This window comes from Dermacentor andersoni, chromosome 3 (genome assembly GCF_023375885.2).
Source record: "Dermacentor andersoni chromosome 3, qqDerAnde1_hic_scaffold, whole genome shotgun sequence".
Lineage (NCBI taxonomy): Eukaryota > Metazoa > Arthropoda > Arachnida > Ixodida > Ixodidae > Dermacentor > Dermacentor andersoni.
Window position 1 is genome coordinate 115,408,772 of NC_092816.1, and position 21,958 is coordinate 115,430,729.

The 21,958-nt window shown below is 46.8% G+C and overlaps 1 protein-coding gene across 6 annotated transcripts in view; it reads right to left on the reverse strand.

The window, feature by feature from the left end:
• The window catches only part of LOC126539281 (uncharacterized), a 54,583-nt gene extending 33,307 nt beyond the window's left edge, over positions 1-21,276 (reverse strand). For 2 of the 6 annotated variants that reach the window (XM_055074842.2, XM_055074825.2), the window contains exons 1-2: positions 21,103-21,276; positions 6,144-6,358 (exon numbers count right to left, since the gene is read on the reverse strand). In XM_055074842.2, coding sequence (XP_054930817.1) covers positions 6,144-6,346 — 203 coding nt within the window. In that variant the 5' untranslated portion in view covers positions 6,347-6,358; positions 21,103-21,276. Of the gene's footprint in view, positions 1-6,143; positions 7,751-11,676; positions 11,795-15,126; positions 15,195-20,324; positions 20,560-21,102 lie in introns of those variants that run through there. The other 4 variants (XM_055074832.2, XM_055074838.2, XM_055074841.2 and 1 more) reach the window with 4 other exon arrangements.
• Between the last annotated feature and the right edge of the window lie 682 nt (positions 21,277-21,958).

Below are 21,958 nucleotides of genomic sequence, written 5' to 3' on the forward strand. Positions count from 1 at the left end.
GTGTAATTGCGTCGGTGCAGCAGCTGGTCACGAATGGCAAAATGAACTGCTTGGCGTCGGAGGGTTCGGGATACAGGGATGGTCGATGATTCAGAAAGATAGTCGAAAAGAGAAGCGATCCACGGGTCACGACGTTGTGCGGTGACAAAGGAGTCCATGTCGAGAGATGACACGGAATGTGCGGAATTTGTTCCGCAGGCCGAGTCTGGAGGTAAAGGTGAACGAGACAAGGCGTCTGCGTCGGAGTGTGTGCGTCCGCTGCGGTTTACGACGCGAATATCGTACTCCTGGCTGCGTAGTGCCCAACGGGCTAGGCGGCCAGTGGGATCTTTCAAGTTGGCGAGCCAACAAAGCGCATGGTGATCTGTGACTAAGTCGAATGGGCGCCCGTACAGATATGGTCGGAACTTGCCAAGTGCCCATACTAAAGCCAAGCACTCTTTTTCGGTCACGCTGTAATTGGCCTCAGGCCTCGTCAGCGTGCGACTCGCATAGGCGACTACGTATTCGGGGTAGCCCGGCTTTCGTTGGGCGAGGACGGCGCCGAGACCGACCCCGCTGGCATCTGTATGTACTTCAGTTGCAGCTGACGGGTCGAAATGGCGAAGAATAGGTGGGGAGATGAGAAGACGACGCAGCGTCGCAAAGGCGGAGTCACATGCAGTGGACCAGCAGGAGAGGGCGGCGTCACCGCGTAGAAGCTGAGTCAATGGCGCCATGATCGATGCGAAATTTCGAACAAAGCGCCGGAAATATGAGCATAGGCCCATGAAGCTTCGAAGTTCTTTGATGGTCTGAGGCTTCGGAAATTCAGCGACTGCTCGAAGTTTTGCAGGATCGGGTAGAACGCCATGCTTGGACACAACGTGGCCTAAAATGGTAAGCTATCGCGCGGCGAAGCGGCACTTCTTGAGGTTGAGTTGAAGGCCAGCGTTCGTTAGACAGGTCAAAACTTGTCTGAGGCGGAGCAGGTGAGTAGGAAAATCAGGCGAGAAAACCACGACATCGTCGAGGTAACACAGACATATAGACCACTTGAGGCCACGCAGCGTGTTGTCCATGAGTCGTTCAAAGGTGGCAGGGGCGTTACAAAGCCCGAAAGGCATCACCTTAAATTCATATAAGCCGTCAGGTGTAATGAATGCGGTTTTCTGGCGATCGGCAGCAGCCATCGGGACCTGCCTGAACGCAAGTCAAGGGACGAGAAGAATTCTGCTCCCTGAAGACTGTCGAGGGCGTCGTCGATGCGCGGCAAAGGATAGACGTCTTTGCGCGTTACCTTATTCAACCGACGGTAGTCGACGCAAAAGCGAATAGACCCGTCCTTCTTGCGAACGAGAACGACAGGAGATGCCCAGGGACTGTGCGAAGGTTGAATAACATCACGGCGCAGCATATCTTCGACTTGGGTGGTAATGACACGACGCTCTTCGGCAGAAACGCGGTACGGTCGTTGACGTAACGGCTGATGTGAACCGGTGTCAATGTAGTGCTGCACTTCCGACGTGCGGCCCAGGCGAGGTTGTGAAACGTCGAATGAATTTCTAAATTTGCGCAGGAGATCAAGAAGGTCGGCGCGTTCGGCAGGTGTGAGGGTATCGGCGATGGCATTCGAGAACGCATCCCTGGACGTTTCCTCAAGCGCGGACATCGAAGACGGTTGGCCGGAGTCGACATCAAAAGAGTCTCCGGGGACGTCAACCAAAGACGAAGAGTCGAGGAGTTCCACGAAGCCAAGGCATTCGCCAACGAGCAACGTAATAGGCGCACAGAGGGGATTGTAAAAGTATATATTGCTGCAGCCGCCAGCCATGTCAAGCGTCGCGAAGGGTAGTGGGAGGGATTTACGGCTCATGAAGACGTCGGACGGTGTGAAGAGGACCGTTGCATCAGTGATGGCATCGCAAGAGACGGGTACGAGAGCGAAGGAGCCAGGTGGAATATCTGTGTCCTCGCGCACGGTAAGTTTAGAAGGGCGGTCACAATCTTCGTGCAAGGGTGCGTCACAAGGGGAAAATTCAACTTCGGCGCGTGCGCAGTCGATCACGGCTTTATGGCGGGATAAGAAGTCCCATCCGAGGATGACGTCATGCGAGAAGGTGGGAAGAACAATGCACTCGACTATGTAAACAATGCCGTGAATAAGCGCACGTACAGTACAGGCTGCGTGCGGAGTGACGTGCTGAGCGCTTGCCGTACGAAGCGACAGTCCAGAAAGCGGCGTGGTCACCTTGCGCAGCGAACGGCCGGTATCCACAAGAGCGAATGCAGGAACACCTTCTACACTAATTTCGACTACGTTAGCAGGACAGGCGGGAGGACTTAAGACAGTTCGAATGAGGCGCAGTTCTTGCCTCGTGAACTGCGACGTTCAGTTTTCCTGGTCAGGTGGTGCGGGTCGCCGACGCATTGGGGAGAGCGAGCGTCGGCGAGGGGATGGCGAGCGACGCGAAGGAAATTCTGGAAGGTCAGCACGAGCATACGGTTGGGGGGAAGGAGTGGCGTATTGGCGAAATGCTGGCTGCCGTACTGGAAGGGCCGCGAGGCGTCGCCGAACGCTTGAGGGCGACGGCGGCAATATCGGGCGACGTGTCCGGGAGTGCAGCAGGAATAACAGATAGGTCGATTGTCAGGTGTCCTCCAAGGATTAGCTCGCGGTGCAGTCCAAGATGCAGCATGGGTTTCCGGTGGCAGCGGTTGGGACTGGGTCGCGAAAGACGCCTGTGGAGGCCTGCGCAGGCCTGCGCACTGCCTGCGCGTACGTGAGAGGCGCGGCCACAGGCAGGACTGGCTGCGCATAGGTTAGAGGCGCGGCGACAGGCTGCACTGCCAGCGCAGAGTTGAGATTCGCGGCTGCAGGCGGCTGATGGTGTGCGGACGGGACAACTTGGGCGACCTCTTCTGAAATGAGGGTGCGGAGCGTGTTTGGAATACGGGAGGTGGGCTCCTGAGTGAAGGGGACTAAAGAAAGTTGGCGGGCAACTTCCTCACGCACGAAGTCCTTGACCCGCTGAAGGAATGAGGATGGGTCGTACATGTTGTCAAGGCTCGCCAACAAGTCGTCGCTTCCCAGAGGACGCCGAGTCGAAGCGCGTTGCTTCCTTAACTCATCGTAACTTTGGCATAGGCTGACAACTTCAGACACAGTGCGCGGATTCCTGGCTAGGAGCATCTGGAATGCGCCGTCATCGATGCCTTTCAGTATATGGCGAATTCGCTCAGCTTCGGGCATTGCGGCGTTGACTCGTTTACAAAGGTCCACGACGTCTTCTATGTAGCTTGTGAACGTTTCTGCCGTCTGCTGTGCTCGGGCGCGCAAGCGTTGTTCGGCGCGCAGCTTGCGAACAGCGGGTCGGCCGAACACTTCCGTAAAGGTTGTCTTGAAGAGCGACCATGTGGGTACGTCACTTTCGTGGTTGTGAAACCACAGTTGGGCAACACCAGCCAGATAAAAGATGACGTGTGTTAACTTGGCTGGATCATCCCACTTGTTGTGTGCGCTCACCCGTTCATATGACGCAAACCAGTCTTCTACGTCTTCGTCGTCTGCACCGCTGAAGATCTTGGGGTCCCGTTGTCGTGGAACGCCGGTGCAGGTGACGGACTGTGGCGTCGGTGCCGTTTGGGATGAGCTGTCGGTCATGGCGGGCGGTAGCGTTCTTGATCTTAGCTCCAGGGTTTCAAGCGACGGGGTTTGAGTCCCAGCACCTCCACCAATTGTGAAAGGGTTTATTGGTGGCTCCTAATGCGAAGGCACGGCGACCGGGAACGGCGAGGCAGCCCGAAGCACTGTCCAAACGGACGCCAGCAATCAACAGCGCGAGCGGAGACGAGCCGCGTGTTGGCGATGCGGCTGTGCCGCGAGGCGCGTCTTCTTCTTCACAATATACAAGCTTTATTACCACAAATTCTGCCCGAACTGCTGAGAAGCATTTTCCCTTTTCTCACTAAAAATTAAAGCTTATCTCAAGCTTCCTCTCAATTCAACCTCCTAATCTTTAATAACCATCTTGGAAAATGTATAGATTTGTGGAGCGTTTCCGGCAGTTGGTGTTCTCCGGACGGAGCATTGTGCAGCTGTACAATCGGAGGGTTACCGATTAGTCTGTGACCGTTTCCCTGACCCTCTGTGAGAAGTGGAAGGTTAGAGACACGCTCTGTCGGCAAGTGTATCTTCCTTTCTACTAATTACCTCTCTCTCTCTCTCTCTCTCGCTCGTAATAGCTTCCAGACATTGTTATGCTTTCCTCAAGCAATCGGCATGTTCTAAAGGCAACAATCGCTGGCCAGGCTTCGTTCAATTCCTTAATAATGAAATTGGCTAAGCGAGAAGGTGTCCAGGGGCGCTATAACGTAAAACTATTGCAAAATTTTCTATTCCAATTCTGCAATCAGCCCTCTGCGATTGTTCAAAAACTATTGGACGAATCAATGTAGGCATATTTTTTTTTGAAAATGCCGCTGAACTGAGGCAGAAAAGTAGCTAAATTTTCGCTAAATTTCGCTCCAAGGCGGCTAATGTTATCGCTGAAACTAGCAAATGATTTTGATTTTGAACACCTTATTATAGGTTGAAATGGTATAATGTATCTACAAATGTTTCATGTGCGTCTACTGTCCGGACAATTGAGCAATGAACAGTGATTTTATTTATTAGCAGGGCGTGGCAGACATAATTGAATTTAGTAATGTATTTAAAAAGCAATGCACAGTGACAGCTGAAATTCTGCATGCGCTTACCTTCAGATTTAAGGATGAAATATTTGTCGCGTTTTAAAAGATCACGAGTCACCTGGTTCTCCGATCAAGAAGGCGCTCTGAATTGCTTAACGTTGTGCCTGCTAACTTTCTAGCTTTAGCTGCTCGTAAAAGGAGAAATAAAATACGCGGCACAATCTTGCTCACATAATCACAGCGATAAAACTTACGTGACATTTGTACAGCCCATCTACTACACTGCCGCGCCTTGATCCTCCTGAGTGGTTCGTGCAGTAATGATTTGTCGGGAAGCCGCGATAAAGAGAGGCGGTGCCTTAATACACATGAACGAACCCAGCTGCCCCGGTATTTACCCCCTTACAGTTCATGCGTCCTATTTCTCACCTTGCTGCGGCCTAAACTACACCACCAAATTCAAATATATTGCAATAACTCTTGATAGTTTAATGTACTACTACGGATGCGAACATCAATTAATCAAGATTACTTAGTGCAACTGCGGCGGCTGCAGCGTTAAGACTCCTTTTAATGGGTTGCCTTAAGAATGATGAAAATTGCATTTAGTACGCACAACATGAAGCCTCTTTGCCACGTCTCAATTAACCACAGTTTATACCGCCTCTGTCTGTGCAGACCACCGTTGCTTCATCATGGCCAAAGAATCCATGTGCCGTACAACCGATTTCGACCACATTGTTTTAACTTTTGAACAATAAAGCGCGTTCTAGAAAATCACTTTTGAAGCAACATTAACTATGAAGTCGCTGAAATACCCCGAATTGTTCTGTCACATCGCTAAAGAAGTCGTTGGTCGCGAAAGAGAAACTAGTCGCTAAAGAGGCCAAAAAGTCGCTAAACCTAGCGACAGATCGCTAAGATTACAACACTCGGGGCAATTTCGAGCAGCTTTCGATAAGGCTAGGTCCTCGTGCATCTAGCAATATTCCTCCTCGCTTTGTAGATTTTTTACTCTTGTTTATATGGCCGCCTCAAGACGATCATTTACTTTAAAAGCACGAGCGAAGGGCCTGTAACGTGTCACGGCTCTTTCCAAGGGGCCAAGCAAGAACACCAAAAACAGCTCGAAATCTGCGTTCGGAAGTCTGAAAAGTCTTGCGCCTAGGTATCGGTTATACCGCATCAGGAACTCGCTTTTAGCGGATTTTCGAAACCAACGCTCATGTAATCATACGCGTAGTAATGGGAGTGGTACAAGAATATGACCAGTAGGGCTGCTACCTTTAGAACCTATAACAAGAGCCCTTTGATGAATTTATCAAAAGAGTACATGCTCATATTACCGCTGAAAGGAAACTGACCAAGGATCGTTCGGATGATTACTGACATACGTATATTCTCTGGATCTGTCCTCGCCTCTTTCTTATAGCCCCACTTCAAGAAATACGTTGTAATACTCGTCTTACCTGCCGCCATGGCTGACGCTCGTTGCACCCTTGTGTTTCTGGGAGCTGCCTCCTTTTCCTGCTCCATGCGGTTGATGCCCTCCACGTTGGCATCCGCCACCGCGATTCGCACCGCGGCTGCCACCAGTGTGCGCGGCACCTCGCTGGTGCGCCGAGCTCTGCTGGTGGGCCGCTCTGCCGCCCGATTTGTTGGCTCCCTTCATGACTTTGAGGCGCTGCGAGGACGACAATAGGAACAGTTTTAGAGCGAAGCTGTATATGGCTAGCCGGTTCGTCCGTCCGTCTGTCGCATGTACGCCGAAAACTCCTCCGGCGCGACCCCATGCGCATGCGCAAAAAAAAAAAAAAGAAGAGAGGTGTGCGATTGGCTGCGCCAGTAGTGATGTAGTTGCTCTCCGTCGCAGCCGAGCGCGCGCACAGCAGTTTCACTCCGGCTGCGAAATGGGTGGGCCGCGCGACATACGTACTCCTGAGGAGCAGGCAGACTTCGACCAGCAACGCAGCGAGCAGAACCGAGAACGAGCTCGTCTACGCCGTGCCGATGCTACAGCCCAGGTACAAGAACAGGCTCGTGCGGCCGAGCGCACTCAGCAACCGCGCACCGAGGATCTAGGAGACTACCAAGCCGTCGTTTAATGAACCGTCGGTATTAACCCAGCGATAAACAATGGGGCCGCATGTTCCAGTTTCGCTGGTTAACCATCTGTACGGAGTGTTGGGCGGTGATTTTTTTAAGAAAGAGGCATAGTGCGCGCGGTTTCCGGCTGCTCGTGCTGTTGAAATGAGCTTCAAACGTGTCCAGAGAGAGAGAGAGAGAAATAGAAAGGTAAATGGAAGCTTTAGATGTGATCTGTGCTATATGCATGCCTTGTTACTTCAATGGACATGAAGGGAACGGGAAAACTAACACACACACACACGCACAAAGACAGAGAGACAAAAAAAAAAAGAATCAGCCGTCTCCGTGTACATTTGAGAATCATACTATTAGTACCCTCTCAGTACTATTTTGCAAACAATTTCATTTAGGTTGTGTATTACGATTTCAGGTATATATCTGTGCATTGCTTTGTTTTAGTTCTCGCGCATCAAGCACCGTGGTCTGTGCGATTCTCTCACAAACAACGCACCCCTGCAAAGCTGGAAGCCTGGCTGGGGGTCTTCTTGTACCCATATTACGTAAAGGTAGGTGCGGGGATCGAACCACACAGCTCCCGCAGCCAAGCCGGGTGCCGTAACCACTGGAAAACGGCTGCTACAACTACGCTTTAATGTTTGCATCAAATACTGAAGCTCTTTATAGCCCGCAAAGTCGAGTCGCTTCCTGTGAGTAATTCTGGGTGCTGTTTTTCACCCAGTATAGTGAGGTGATAGATAATATTCGAAGACTACTTGTCAAAGGTTATTCGTTTTATACGCCAACTTGTGCCTCCCGTCATTCGAAGTACCTACAGTGTTACGGCATTACAAAGGAAGTGCAGTTAGTTGTGACGAGTTGCGCGTGTTGACTTTTCACATGCAACATTCAGTTGACAATGCAAAAAAGTGCAAGGATTACCAAAGCGGTGTGCGTAGAGCCTACTTGGGGAAACCGTTATTCGCGAATATTTCACTGAGTTTTATCTTACTGAATTTGCTGTTCATACTTTGTAAGCAAAGAGCTCAAACTCGCATACACAGGCCATTTTGTTAGTTCTGCGTGCAGTTGCTTGCAGACCTGTAGTTCAAAACGTGCAGTGATTAAACAAATCCACCTACGAGTCGGGCCATATGGGTTGCGGCTGCAGGTGATACGCACGTCGTATCAATATTGTGGAATGTTTTGATGCTGATTTCCCTACCTTATTTTCCAGAATAACAGAAATTTCCCGCTACGTTTTTTTCCTCCTTGCAGTGGTTATACCACTGAAAATCTGCCACCAAAGTAGAAAAAGCAAACATGAATTGCACACATTGCAATACAATGTGCGGATATTCGTTTTGCTTCAAGCATGTATTGCGAGGTTATTAGGAACTTTGCCTCTATATACGCTTTATCCAAAAGTAACAATTATTCATTCATTGCTCACTCTTCTTAGCGCACGTGAGCAGTTAGCATTCACTTGAAGAATGCATATAGCAGGTGTTTATTTTTATGGCCGCACACTTCAAGCACACGGATATATCCAAGTCCTTGCAAGCTTTGGAGATGTACTACGTGTCTGGCCGGAAATTAGCAGCAATAAAATTTTCAGCAATAATTTGGCCAGCTAACAATATAACGCTAATTAGCTTTTCAATTACTAACTTAAGCGCACATGCATTTGCGAAATTATATCTGACGAGAAGTAACGTCGCGCCTGCTTAGCATAAGTCCCAAGACTGACACCACTTTCGAGAATTCCGCCGCCAAAATCTGCTAAAGAAATGACCCAGCATTCCAGCTAAGATCGTTCCGAACTGCCACAGGCACACCTTTGGGAAAGTGTTCAATGGAACGTCAAAGTACTTCGCAGTAACCTTTAGGGTCACATATCTCGATAGTGGCATACGTATTAGGTCTTCTACTAACAGACACGACTTAACTACTGTTCCCTGTATGGCTTGGGACAGATACTCAAGCAAAAATAAAGAAATCATGAGCCACTCTAATCGGCGATTTTTTTTCTTTTTTTTCTTTTTAGTGCATGCGTTTAGGATGTTGATCCACATCGTAGGCTGCATTTTCTAGATTGGCTGCAAAAGAGGCAGACGCTCATATTGTATCGGCCGGGGGACGTGACCTCCGCGATAATAAATGTAGCCGCCACTGTTTTCCGACAAACGGCACCTTGTGCAAGTGTCCAAAGGCTGCTCTAGTGTACATGTATAGATAAAGGCTGGCTGAAGATGCTGTCGAAGGATACATGTTGTTCAGTCCCACAGAATAACGTAAGCAACAAATATTTTTTACGGTAAATTAGTTACATTACTATCAATAAAATTTTATATGAGATATCTGCTGCTGAGAAAATTATATTATACAGTTTATACAGGTTATATAGAAGGACTATGTTTATTCGTACTTCTATTATTGAGCCGCGCCTCTGAATCATGCCACACATGGTGTCAGAATATACGATGGCACTGACTTGAGTGTGCAGTTTCTTCTTTTTTTATATAGGGGTAAAAGAAATCAACAACAGTTCGCAAAGCACAGTGCGATGCTACAGAAATGTGCAGAGACAAAATATATATTTTAAATAATAGCGACATATTTCATTATCACAGTAGACACACTTGCAATCTGTACGGGCGCCTTTCGTGTGCCTCCACATCTCGTACAGTGGCGTACAGTGTATAGCTGCGATCGTAGCTGCGATCGGGCTCAAGTTCTCGCCATTAGATAAATACCACGTTCTTCTGAGAACCTCTGTAAAAACTGCGTCATGCTTCTTCTAATTACTGAACTTTTACATTGTTTCTGTTGCATTTGCGGGACAATGCACATCGCTACAAGGAAACGTGGTGCCGACAGCGCAGCGGTTCCTTCGTTATTCTTACAGCCACGAATAGAATAAAAGCCTGGGCCCGTATTCGCAAAGGTGCTTTTAAGCAAAAATACCAGCCAATCCTGACGCTGGACATACTTTCAGTGAAGGTGGCAGGCCTATCGCGAAACGCACTTTCTAACGAGAAGCATTAGCAACGTGATCCGCTTAGCCAAGGCCGAGCGACGGCGCCATTGTTCTTTTTTGTTCAAGGAGATTGATAGAGCGCGAACACAGGTGCCGTGCGTAGGTTATTGGAGCACCCGCAATGTGAGCGATAGCAAGGTTCGGCGCCTAGATATGTAGTTCCCGTTGGTGCCGCGGGGGCGGCGCTGCAGTCGACCGGCTGCACAGGCGAGCGAATGCAATTGCGCATTCCCGGACGCAGTATAAAGCGCAGTCACGTGGGGTCACGTCGTCTTGCCCTCTTCACTAATCTTTGCGGTGCAAAACGCTGCGAATCGTGTAATCAGTTACATGGCATTCTGCTAACTTCACGAAACCATCGCTTCTCATATTCCCAACACGTGGGTTACAATCTTTCTTTTTTGCGCGTAGTGACTACACCGTAACGCTACCTAAATATGCGCACTCCAACAAAAATACACTGTACAAGTTAACGTCAGCCAAGCTGCTGAACGAGAATTAACAAAAGATTAAAGAAACTTTGGGCCGTATGCAGATGTGAGACCCGAATTTTTCGCTCGTGCTTGGTCCCGTGTTCGGAAGCGTTTTTACTTTCCAGATCGTACTCTCAAAATGTGATCGTTTTCCATGAGTAGTAGATATTTCAATGCCATATAATATACGTCAAAACCCATACTTGTGACTTTTTCACTGTTTCTATTGCATTCAGTGGCCGCAGCTTTTGCGGGAACGTAATTTAGTTCAGAAATGAAATAGTCCTCATTCTTTTTCCTTATGCGTGGACAGGTTTCCCAAACGCAATAAGTGAACAGAATCTGCTGCGTCCAAGACAAAACTCCTCCAACCAACCAGTCTGCTTTTCTCAGATTAAAATGTTCTCTCTATGCGTCGATGAACTAGTTATCAAAAAGGCTATGTAATTTTGCTTACACGATGATCATAATCAAGCGCATACTGTTATTCAGTCCTGATGTTTCTTTTTCAGTGATTATGAAAACAATAGCCAGACTGCTTCACATTATGCGCAGATGTGGGTAGTATAGTCTTGTTCGATTCACGGTGTATATACTCTATGTTTAATATACGCTTTAGATGTTCTTGTTCTGTATATTCAAGCGCATATTTACAGTTCCTAAACTTGTCACAGCTTCAATGCCTATTATAAGTACATAAGTAAATAAATAAATAAATAAATAAATAAATAAAGCTAACTTTTTAAATCAATAAATAAACAGATACACTTCACGACTGACTATGAAGAAACTACATGCACCCAAATATATGCCCAAGCAAGCCTGGATTACGCGAGTTTGCTTGCACAGATTGTTCGTTCACTGGCCGCCGCCAGATTCCTCTCTGTCCCAATCTGCGTCGGCTGTACCGAGCGCCCCATTAATCTCTCCATTCTTTTTCCTTTCTTTCTTTCTAGTCTGCATCGTTAAGCGTTGCTTTGTCAGCAGCGAGCCCTTTGTTTCCGCTTCGTGCCGCCCGCCGTGACAGATAGGCTCAGGTTGCCTTCCTTAACTGTTTTGTAGGAAAATATAGCCCGCAGTTAAAACGGTCACAATAGTGAGCACTTAAGTATGAGGGAAGGTAAAAAAAATTAAAGCAGCATTTTCTAGGTAAGAAGGTACAGCTATATATAGTACTACTCTACTGCTGCTGTTGCTGTTGCTGCTGCTGCTACTACTACTACTACTACTACTACTACTACTACTACTGCTACTACGACTACTACTACTACTACTACTACTACTTCTACTACTACTACTACTACTATTACTACTACAACAACTACTAATGATAATAATAATACTAATAATAATTGCCAATAATAATAGTAGTAATAATGATAATATTTATTGTTGCCGTCTTACATTCTTCGTACATCGGAAGGCAGGCTCGTCAAAGCCAAAGAAGTGACTTGCGTGACTTGGCCCGGCACATCGGCAAACAAAAACAATATAGCAACATGTACAGCAATGAAAAGGTGGTGAAGCTCATCACAACAAAATGAAACAAACTTAGCTGAAATCAGTGACGACAGAAATACAAGAAACGAGAAAAAGAGAGCAGTACTTAGTATTATACATAGCCCTTTTACTGCATTCAACAATTTTTTCACGTTGCGTTTTGTGGTTGCAGTAAAAATGTGATCAGGTTCATTTAATATTCCTGGGACATAAGCGTACCTACTAGCTTTACCAAACCTTATCTTGCAGTAGGGTACTATAAAATGCAATGTTTTCCGCATGGGGAGTAATATATCCCTGTTTGAAAGCGGGGTTCCAGAAAAGTCTTACCACAACTGTTTGAGTGAACAATGTTTTAAATGACGGAAAACCCAGACGTGTAAACAAGTTCACATTATCAGCCGAGGAAGACTTATACGCAATAGACTTCAACATACTTCTTACAATTCTGTCAATTCGACAATGCCATCGATAAGAGCAAAAGCCGAAATCTGTAATCTGTAAGTCTGACATAACGTAAGACTGTATGCTAAGGCGTACATGATAGTGAGTTTTACAGGCATCGGAACAATGGATGTAATGTTAAAAAGCAGCGACGAAACACTTCTGAGCCTGCCGCAAACATATGTCATGTGATCATTCCATGAGAGGTCACTGTCAAAGAAAACACCAAGGTAGTTTATAGAGTTTACATATTCTACGGAGACGTACTGACACGAATGGCAATTAGGACAGTGCATAAACAGTGGCAAATTTGTAACAGTTGTTTTAAGTGGATTTCTAAAACAAAACATTTTTGTTTTCTTTTCTTGTTTATTCATAAACAGTTGTTAGCAAACCAGGTTAGTGCATTGTACACACTCTCTTGAAGTAACGCAACTGCTTTTCACTAACAGACATGTTTTGTTAAAAGGATTGTATCATCTGCATACTGAAATATCAGACTTCGATACAGCTAAGCAAAAGTCATTTATAAATATGCTAAAAAAAGGTGGAGACAAATTACAGCCATGAGGCACTCCCGCTTTAAGAGGTAATTCGTTATTGGTGAATAACTGGTTTTATAAAGTTATCACCTGCGTGCGGCCGTACAAATAATTTTTTTAGAATCTGGTAAAATGGCCCCCTGAAACAGAGCAGGTATAGTTTTTAATGCAGGCGTTTGTGGTTCGCAGTATTGAATGCTTCAGAAGAATCGAGAAGCAGTGTACATGCAAACATCTTTTGTTCTAAAGCTGTGTTTAATTCGTCTGAAAATTCCTCGAGCAGAGCAATGGTGCCCCGTCCCGCGACAGAAATAAAATGACCGCGTGATATGACAAAAAGTTTAGCTAGAAATGACGTCATGGTTTCTAAGTGAAATTGTTCTATTATTTAATAATAATAATAATAATAATAATAATAATAATAATAATAATAATAATAATAATAATAATAATAATAATAATAATAATAATAATAATAATAATAATAACAGAGCAAATGCGGCCTAAGCGTATACAACTGGGTGAACATGTGATTACTGCGGCACGTAGACACTTGTGGTGTCCATGGACTTGCCGGCAGTCTCTCTCACTCGCTACTTCAGCTGCTGAGTCTTCACTATATAGATGATACTCATGACACCATAAACATAATGGCATGAGATCATGGCGACTAAGAACAGCAATAATGTGCCTTTGGAGATATTCCGGTACTCATAGGGTTGCACAGCTTGTGAAAAAGATGCGCTTCGACGGGGACGCAGAGCGGTTAGCTTCTTCGATGTTGCATGTCAGCTAAATGAGTCTGTACGAGAGGGATGTTGTGTGAGCAAAAATGAAATCTAATCAGTTTGGTCTCCTGTAGGGATGACATATTTATGCTTATCCTGGTTTAGTTCCTGGATTTGAACGACACTCATGAGTGGGGGAGATGTCCGCATCGTGAAATGTCTTGTGCACTTCGCACTGAGTTTGTACACAGAATCACAGGCGTTTTAGCAGGTCGCTGTGTACACATGTATTGCGAGCATCTAATTTTCTTCTCTCACTATACGCCATAGAACGGCAAAAATAAACACGTGTACATCTCAGTGGGTGGCACACCAACTCATAGTCAAGCCGTGCCATGATTCATTTCGGCTTTTTGAGAAACCCCCACAGCCTTCCAGGAAGGCTTGGCCACACGACACCATGCATGCGCCAAGGAATTATAGACGTTAGATATAGCTACTCCAATTTAAGTCATGTAACATACGCAGCTGCCAAAATGACGTCAATGGTGATTTTCATCCAGCCTGCGAACACAGCGGGTAGTCTGATTGTTTGAATGTTGCGAAGTTGATGTCCCGCGCCAGGGGAAACCGAAAGTCGTCCAGCTACCAGTACCAGTGCGGTGGATAACATAACGTTACGTGTACAAGTCGTCTGGTAATGCCTCTCCAAATCACTCGCTTTATCTTTCAAGAGCTGGCGCACGTCTATGCCACGTTAATTGACCGGTTCTCATTGACTTCGACTATCGTATCACGTGGGGCCCCTTGTCCATTAACAGTCATCTTATGCTGTTCACATCTTCGTAATCAAAGGGTTGAAAAGCTTGCAGAAACTCGCGTGCTTGACCGGAACGCTGAAACGATAGGTTCTTTAAAGTCGCATTACTGCCAAGTGATTCTAAACCCGAAGTTCATTTGTGATCTTTGCTCTCACGAACCCGGCTCCGCCTACACATAGGCATGGTTAAACGATGTACCACCCCACTTTGTGCCTTAAGTCGAGAGATCGGTGATGTTGAAACATTTAATCAGGCTGTGCTATACAGTTCGATGCGGAAAGATAGGCGTTGCTGCTTCCCAGACTAAAGAAGGAAGTCTTCCCCACGCGCGTTTTCAGTACGCAGTGTTCCCGAAGGGGCCGCAGCAATAAGGAAAAAATTTCTACGCCTGCTGACTGCCTTCCCGCCGAGACGCTGAACTGATGAAAGTTTTGTAAGGTACGTTCAGGCAGAACTATTTTCGGCGAAGCACGCCAGGTCGACCCTGCCTGTAACAACACCATCAGTGATTCTACGTGCGTAACGTCACCCATCACCAGTCCAGAAAGCCATGCACCCTTTAATGTATCTCTTCAAATCAATCAAAGGACTTGAGAAGACGATATTAGGTGTTGCTATGCGCGTGAAATATCTTCTTTTGCATCTTCCCTTTTCATTTCAATCCCTCATCTCCTTTACCACTCGTATAGCCTAGCCCTACCGGACGTCCGTGTAGTTAAGCTATACGTGCCTTGATATTATTTCAGTTTCTCTCTCTCACACACCAACACCATGAACCACGGACCCAGTTTCAGAATGGATTACGTAGACTTTGCTTACCACTGCCGCAGGGCGTGGTGGTCACCCCGACGACGGCTGATGTCGGCTCCAGTGTTCATGCAGACGAACTGTGCAGCACGGCGGGGAATCACTCGTATCAAGGCGCGCATTCACCGCAGCTGCGGACCGCGGTACATCGATAATTGCTGCGGTGCGTTGCATGTGACCAGGCCTTTGCCCACCGATAATAATACTGAGTGCCACGCGACGCCCGTAAACTCTGCAGGCCTGAGCCCGCGAAGTGGATAAGGAGTTGTATTCTCGCAACGCGAAGCGCAGGGGAGTAGTTCCTGTACGGGCTCATTGTTATTCTTGGACTCAGTCCAACAGCCTCGCGGCTTTTGTGGAGTGCAGAGCGGACGACTGCGTCGATATTAACGCTTTGAAAAATAAAAAGAAGGAAGAAAAAGAAAGGCGCGCTGAAATGAGGACTCAAAGCTTGAAATTGGGCTAGTTGGTGGACTTCCGTCTCTTCTTGCGCTAGCGAACCTGATAAGTCTCATTCATTTGTGTCTCTCTTTGTTCAGGTTGTTTCCTCACGTTAGTACAAGATGAAATGACGACGGCATGCAATTTAGCCGGAAGGTGTCATGTTCTCAAATTTTTTGAATGTATACGTGAGTAAATTTCGTACCACGTCATTTTTCTTTGTACCTTGCGTAGCCTGAGTTATGGCTGTGCTCGTTACTTTTGTATTTAGTTTCGTCTTGCTCTGTGCACCCAATGACGAGGATGAGAACAAAGACAACGATAACGGAAGGTGCGCAAACTCACTACTGGTTTATTCGTATCGTGTGACGTGCCATATAAAGGCTAACAATGGAATGGAAAAGACCAAAAAAGCATGGAAAAAAGCAAAGGAAAAACAGCGGTCAGTAGGACCGCAAACAGTAGGTCTTACTGCCGTATTTTCTAGCATATATTTTTCTTCATTTTTTTTCTTATAACAGCTCCGCTAACGTTAGCTTGGACATCCTACAAACCAACAGCACGCATAAATACGCAGAAAGCTAAGCAGACTAGCAATTTTATGCTGAGAGGGTTACCAAGCCCATTCGATCCAAAATGACAGAAAAGAAAGGAAGCAAACAAAGGAAGAAAAAAATATTGTCGTTACTTGGCATCTGCTTTCTCTATGAAGCGCAGCGCTTCCTTATTGATGGGAGTAGGAAAGGTACTCCCGGTTGGGCCAATGACAAGCTAAGAAAATGTAAAGCAGAACTCAACTCACCATGACTGTCGATGATAACGCGAATAGAAATCGAGGGGCCAGTGGCGTAGCAACAGGGGGGGCCGGGGGGCCGTGGGCCCCGGGTGCAAGGGGCCAGTGGCGGGGGGGGGGGGGGGTGTCATATACGTCTGAAGACACCCTTTCCGCCGGCTACACCCGGGGGTGGGGGGTGACAGAAGACCTATGGGCCCCGGGTGCCAGACGACCTAGCTACGCCACTGCGAGGGGCCCACATGGGATTTCTTGGCCCTAACACCCTGAGTGGCCTTTACCATGGAGACATACATACCAGCACCGGCCGGTTCAATGAAGAAGCAGATATTGATTCCCTCGGTCTGCCTATCCGAACGTGCTCATTCACGAGGCTGCTGCTACGTGAGATGATCTCGGGCCTTCGAGTGTAGTTTTCAACAAATTCAGGTTCTGAAAGCTAGGGCGCCCGTCACAGTTTGCGTCGCCAGTAATATGATTGGCTACATGTAATTTGTTACTGAAAAATTCACCGACTATGGCCATACTCCCTACTGCGAAATTTGAGAGCAGCTCTATACGTGCTTTTAATCTGTCTCGTGCGGTACGCTTCAAACGGAGTGAAGTGCGCCGCGACTGCCTCGCTAATCGGGAGATCGCGAGAGGCAGCGCGTGGGTGACGCGTGGGCGCGATTCACAGACGCCGCCGCAGAGAGACCTCCCAGCCAACACGCGCTACGATGGCTCCATCTCGTATCCATCGTCGTCGAAGGGTCTGTCTTGCGCGCCACTGCGCTTTTCTTCTCACGCTTTCGCCATACCCTCCTCCCCTGCTTTCTGCCTCGTCTTTCAGCTGCACCCTCCACCTCCGCTTACCTCCTCGCGCTCTCATCGCTGACACCGTCTTTCATCTCCCGCTGCGCTCCGCGTTCGCTTTCATCTTGGGCTGCGCTCGATTGCTCGGTCACGAGGGACAACGCCGCCGCTCACCGTAGGGCCTAAGAGCTGTGCCCTAAAGGAAGAAGTGGTGGGCACGCTACAATCCGTCACATCACCCACAAAGTACAAGCACTACAGATCTGACTAAATACCGTTATAAAAGAAACCTTGTTTTTTTTTTGTCTCGGTCTCTCTCATTTCTCATGAAAGAAGCATACTTAAGTAGTGCAAATGATTTTAGTGAGCGGGTGAGATATGCGTGCAAGTTCACAAGGTCTAGATAGAAACATTTCCGCAAAAAGAAAAAAAAAAATCTTCTCCCAACACTGCTCTATGCACGGTAGACTACGGTAGTCAGGGAGACCACGTTTGCAGAATAGGGCGTGATTCAATGCTTATCAGAAGCCGTCGCTATACTGATAGCTTCTGATTAGGGCCACTCAATTGTCTATGTGAGCAAAAGCGCGTTTAGAGTCCTCAATATTGTTGAATCATAACGAACACGCAGTCGATGCTAAGCAGTAACGAATCAACTTGAAGCACCTTGTTTTAACGACAGAGATCTGACAACAGGGAAGTGTAGCATGAAATACCCCTGAATGAAATGTATACGTGTATTTGTATGTATTTTGTATATTGCAGGACATGTCTGCAGTTTACGTTTCATACCTTCCCCTTACACTAATGCCCAGAAGGGCGTTGTAAGAAACTGTATAAATAAATAAATAAATAAATAAATAAATTAGAATGAAATACCTTTATTTCCTTTAGGGACGGCGCAACGAGCCACAGTATAGAGTGCCGCGAAAGATGTTTAAGAATTAACACATTCCAGATTCGAATGTAAGGTTTCTATTCGGCCCTGGCTCTTCGCAGCGGGGCGCATTAGAACTCTCGCAGCACATTGTTATTGCACACGCATGAGAACGTCTTGATCTGCGCTTTGAAAAACTAGACAAGGAGGATCCACGCGATACATGTACGGCCACAGGTCTGTCGAACACTGCAAATTAAACTAGAAATAAACTTGCACACACGCTAAAATGTTAGATCTTATATATATATATATATATATATATATATATATATATATATATATATATATATATATATATATATATATATATATATATATACAGGGTGCCGCAACTATCATGCACGAAGATTCAAAAATGCGCAAACGCCACGTAGCTGGACAGAAGAAAGGTAATGTTGTTTGCCGTCGCTTCGGAGATACTGCGATTATTTTTTGCATTCCGTCTAATTACATAATTAGCCTTAACAATTTATTCAACTTCTCAAATATAATTATATGAAAAGTGTCAATGAGAAAATTGTAGAGCAACATGAAAAACTCTCGCTACAGCTTTCAGTTGCTAAATATGTGCTACAGAAAAGTGTTTTTCCGAGCATGAAAGAAGCCCGCGAATACACGTAAAGTGCCTCGAGCGGCCAGTCGCGCGGCGAAAGGCTAAAGGCTCACAATAAATACAAGCAGAATGAACTACACGCACAGCCATCGACCACAGAAGTTCTGTATGCAAAATAAAAAAGAGAAAGAGAACCTAAAAAGAAAACCTAGGTGCACGAAGGAATCCGAAACTATGCGAGCATCCGGTCGACGCCGCCGGATAGATATCGTCAATAATGCGAGCATCAGCTGTCGGAGCGCTTTCAACGCAAGGCGATGCACAATCGCACGCTCGCGTCAGCAGCGCAGAAAAGAAATATCGCAAAACTACGAATCGGTTTTCAGCGCAAAGAAACTGACCTCAACAACTAAAGAGCTTTTTGGGAACTCAACCTTGACCTACGAAATACAGAAAGTACACAGTGAGCACACACACACACACGCATATATATATATATATATATATATATATATATATATATATATATGTATACTTAAAAGAAATTGAAAAGGCTGGCAACTTCTGTGTCTCCGTTTTCTTTTGAACCAACACATTGTTCAAATTGTAGTGGTTTTGTGTAGTGTGCGCGACAAAACGATAGTGTGATGTGAATTCTTCGTATTGTATACTTATCTGACAGCCATGCAAAAAAACAATAGAAAACAAAACATTCTAGCCAATTTTACCAATAGCAGCTAGGTCACTGGTTTTACCACGACCAGCGTGCAGATTAATCTTGTGCTTGCAATATGCTCTTGAAGCATTGTCGCTTATTTCTACAACTCCAAGGTTTTTTTTTTTTTGCCACTTGAACGTAAAGCTGGATTCGTTGTCGATCGCCTGACTCCCTGTTCAAGTAAGATCTCAGTTTGAGCTGGCTGGTATTGATTCATGATTAGTGCACACTTTTGGGCGCAAATTAAATGAGGACGACGAACATAAACAGGACGGGTGCCTGACCTGTTGTTTGTGTTAATCGTCCTCGTTTAATTTGCCTCGAAAAGTGTGCCTTAATCATGACTTCCTGTTGGTATGGGGCCATTTTTTGATGCGTGCACGAACGAGGTGCTTTTGTAATCTACATCTGGTACGCCAATTATACACTCAGTACATTTTAAGCGCCAACACTCGCCAAACGATCGCGAAGCTCTATTCATTAATTCTTCTGTATATGTGTTTCCATGATGTTAACCTAGTAAAATTACATAACTCGATTAACACAGAAACACATATACGAACAAGACTCTGCTAGGCTAACAAAATTTAAGCACAAGTTTCTGAACATGTAGGCTGATGGCATATGAAAGATGCTTACGAGTACGCGAGAAATATTGGAATGCGCTCGAGATAAAGAAAGGAAAAAGATCCCGAACGTCGACAGTGCTTTAAAAATGCAGGAAAAAAGTGCTGCTTTAGAGATACTTCGTTCACATCATTGTAGCGCCCGTGGTGTCTGGTCCTCTGTACTTCGTGCGTGCTAATCTTTAATTGCGCTACGATGCTTTCACCAAGTATCAACCAACATGCTAAAGATCAAGTTCTCTCGCTCAACTATCGTGGTTCAAACTGCGGAACGTAAGACGAACATCGAGAAAGAGAAATTGCCCCACGGGCAATCTGTGCAGTGCGCTGTGTCGAGCGCATACCTTTGGCCGGCTCGTGCAGGTTGTTGCTCAATCAGCACGAACGTGCGCCGAAGATTGAGCGAGATCAGCTAGGGGTCCGTGATGACGCCGACGGGCAGAGCGTAGCAGTTCCGAACCCACATGTTGTTTGGTATCCCGTGAACGAATTGGCTATTCACTCAGTCCATGGAGGGAGACTCGTGGATGTCTCCCCGCTCTTTGAGGCGGAAGTGCCCGACGAGCGCCCCGTGACAGCTCTTCTGTTTCGAAGTCACGTGCGTTCGCCACAGGGCTTGGTCGACGCCGCACGCTGGACGGAGTGCATCGGTAAACATGTGCTTCTATATATGGCACCCTAGCTGTCACGTCACAACTCGCCTACTCCACTTATCACTTATATTCTGAGTGAACCGAAGTAAGCCGCAGTCATTTTTTTTTACAAGTTGGACGTGAGCTTCCCTAAACGAAGCCCACTGTTCTGCGATTAATTGTGCTCAGATTTGACAACCGCCTCCTCTCTCAGCGGCGCGGGCCCGCCTGACCAGGGCTTCTAAATACGAAATTTTTTGTTGTTGCTGAAGCTTGGGGCACTGACCGCGATCAGGTTATATGGGTGTTCACTGTAGAACACGAATCTGTGCGATGATGTTAGGAAAGTCAGGAAACCGAGCGAACGCGCGGTGTTCCCTGCCATCGCTTGGCGACAGTCTCCTCTGTGCTGTAGTAGCGTCGTTTGCGAAGCTTTATTTTTTTCGTAATAGCGGGGCAAATATAAACATGGGTATGCATGGATACTCACCTACGCTGAACACCAAAGTGTGACGAACGAGCGTGGTGCAACCAGTTTGCGTTTCAGGCTACGCCCGCGGCGGCGGCGGCATCCGATCTTGGCCGCGCATTGTACATTGCACCTGCGCCGTCTGTCCACTCAAAGCACCCCAACTCCCATTTTGTGTAGGAGCTGTAATATCAGTCTCTTCGGGATCGCCCGAATTGTGCCGTGCTGTGTTGTGTTTTCGTGTCGCTAGCGGGCTGGTATAGCGGCGACATCTGCCGGCGGACTGCTCAAGTCAGCACCTGCTGGTTGTCGAGGCGCAACTTCTGTTGAAAAAAAAAATGGAGCTGTGTTTAAAACTCCAGGTGATATTTGCGTACCGCAATCTGCCAAGTAGAACGCAGTCATTGGGGTATTTACCGGGACAGGCCGAAGGAGAGGCACTTGCACCCTGCCCTCCCACTGTCATAAGTTGGGGTGCAAAGTATGCCATTTGCCCTCCCCCTTCCCCCAACACTTTTGAAATCGGGTACTTTCGGCTGCACGCTTTCAAATCCAACAGAAATACAGCTGCAGCAAAGTTTTCTTTCTAATAAAGTGGCCAAGTGGCCACGTAAGTAATGCTTTGTCTTCACTACGTATTCCCTGCTTGGGCAGGGAGGGTTGTGTTTTGCGCCTCCTCGGAATGCGCTGTAGCGGATGACGTGTGGCATTCGCCATACACGCTAGCATGGACTGGGGACACAGCCGGCCGCAGGGCAGTTTAAATTTCAGCTCGCGCTACTTGTACCATGCCCAGTTTTTTGGGACACCCTAACCGTATTTAAAAACATAAGCAACTTGCTATATTTTGACTGCAGGCGAGGGGAGAGGTCCGGTA